Source organism: Diaphorina citri, unplaced genomic scaffold (assembly GCF_000475195.1).
Source record: "Diaphorina citri unplaced genomic scaffold, Diaci psyllid genome assembly version 1.1 scaffold771, whole genome shotgun sequence".
Taxonomy (NCBI): Eukaryota; Metazoa; Arthropoda; class Insecta; order Hemiptera; family Psyllidae; genus Diaphorina; species Diaphorina citri.
The window spans coordinates 10733-12560 of record NW_007378204.1 but is presented as its reverse complement, the minus strand read 5'-3'; the positions used below and the strand labels follow the sequence as shown (position 1 = coordinate 12560).

Below are 1828 nucleotides of genomic sequence, written 5' to 3'. Positions count from 1 at the left end.
GTTAAAGGCTACCAAACATCCGTTTCTCATTTTACAAAATAATATTAAAGGCTCCTTGGTTCGCATTTCCCCTGTAGAAATGTTGATGTTGTTCTTTTATAATGATATAGTTTTGCTTTGTTACTCTTTTACATGAAATGTAAATTCTTTTTTCAAATATAATTTATATCCATACATTATTCCTTTTTACATTCTATCTACATTTTGTACTTTTAATCCTTTATCAAATCAACCCTTTTTGCGTGAAATTAATCTCAAATATATCTTCACTGCATTAAGTGGGAGTATGTTTTCGCGTAATTTATGTGAAAAGGACATTTGTAAACTCGATTTGTAAATGTTGTCAAATTAATGTTAGGAAATTGGGAGGATATTTATGTGGTTTCAATTTAATGGCCAATACTCTCAATAGAAGTAGGTACATACATAATTCTACCTTTTTGAAAAAGATTTTAAACTTTGGAGACAAGCACTAGAGACTGGAGATACCTACTCTTCGAAAAAAGGACTCTGCAAGGGTTTATCCCACAGTTACAGATCAGGAGCTATAAAATCCCCAAATGTATCGTAATTACTATAATCTTTTTTAATGACCGTCTTATTGACAGACTAGACCTCAAGTATAAGGGTTGCCATTTTTTCAAGATTCATCTTCTATATTTTTCAACCGGGAGCACACCTTTACCCGCCCAACTGTCTGAAAATAAAAACACCCTTAAAGTTTTAGATTAAAACATACACATGGAGATGTTTAATTTTTGATCCCTTCGAAAAAAAGTAGGAACGTATAAAGTGTGATGGGGATATCAAGATGAAATCCCAGACCATGAATATCAGATGAGATTTAGTTGTGAAATTGGTTGCTCTCCTCAATCTTTTCAGACTCTAAAGCTTTCGAAAGTTCTCTCGGATTTTAGAGGTGCTATCACACCTACGATTTTTTTTTTTTACACTCGGGTAGGTAGGTATTTCTCTACCTTTTTACATCTAATACTTACTAACGGTAATCAATCCACGGGTAAGTATTAAGTAGGTGCCTAGATGTACTTTCTAATTATGAATTTGGAGCATAATTCTAATATTAGAAATATGGCTTATCAATAATTTCAAATATGCTTGTTCCATTTATTACTCCTTTTCTAGACTACAATTTTTGAATAGCATTGGTTCGATAGCAGTCTTTAAGCCCTTTCTTTTGATGAAATTGGATCTTGAGAAAGTTCGTCCAGTTCAGACTTATGTGGCGTATGGTACAGGTGGGCCAATAAATGGTACGTTTTTTAGGTGGGCGAATAAATGGTACACTTACCCTAGGTATAATGAATAAAAATCAAACGTTTTTCCTTTCAGGCTCAATATCTTATTTTCGAAAAGATGAGGGAAGAAGGCCTGTTTGCTGGAGCAGATGAAGTTCGTCTGACCATTGAACTGGTTGTACCCTCTTCCCAAGTTGGCCGAATTATCGGGAAGGGAGGCCAAAATGTGCGCGAGCTACAACGGTCCACAGGATCGATGATTAAACTGCCCAACTCATTCAACGAAGAAGAGACCAACGTTCATATTGTAGGATCATTCTTCTCGGTGCAAGTAAGTTTGAGTTGATAGCAATATGTAGTATACATACGTACAGACCGAGGGCTAAAACCACTTTTTTTTTTACTCAGGAGACCCTAAAGGGCTGTCCAAACATAGTCGACCAGCCGTCGATCGACTAGGTGAATCTATGTTATCGAGGCAGTGTGGACTGTTCACATTACATTACTTTTTAAATTAAAACCGTAGTTATTATTTTGTGTGACTTATATTGTGACTTTAACCGATCACCTCC

General features: G+C 35.4%; 1 protein-coding gene across 1 annotated transcript; it reads left to right on the top strand.

Annotated features, from left to right (window-relative positions):
• The first annotated feature begins 1317 nt into the window (after positions 1-1317).
• LOC113468556 (insulin-like growth factor 2 mRNA-binding protein 2) lies at positions 1318-1618 on the top strand. The gene has a single exon (XM_026825549.1). It carries the CDS (start codon positions 1375-1377, stop codon positions 1600-1602), a length of 228 nt encoding a protein of 75 aa, XP_026681350.1. The 5' UTR covers positions 1318-1374; the 3' UTR covers positions 1603-1618.
• Positions 1619-1828: the final 210 nt, after the last annotated feature.

Bases quoted from the DNA above. Each gene is read 5' to 3' on its own strand.
- LOC113468556 (XM_026825549.1), top strand. From the start codon at position 1,375: ATGAGGGAAGAAGGCCTGTTTGCTGGAGCAGATGAAGTTCGTCTGACC.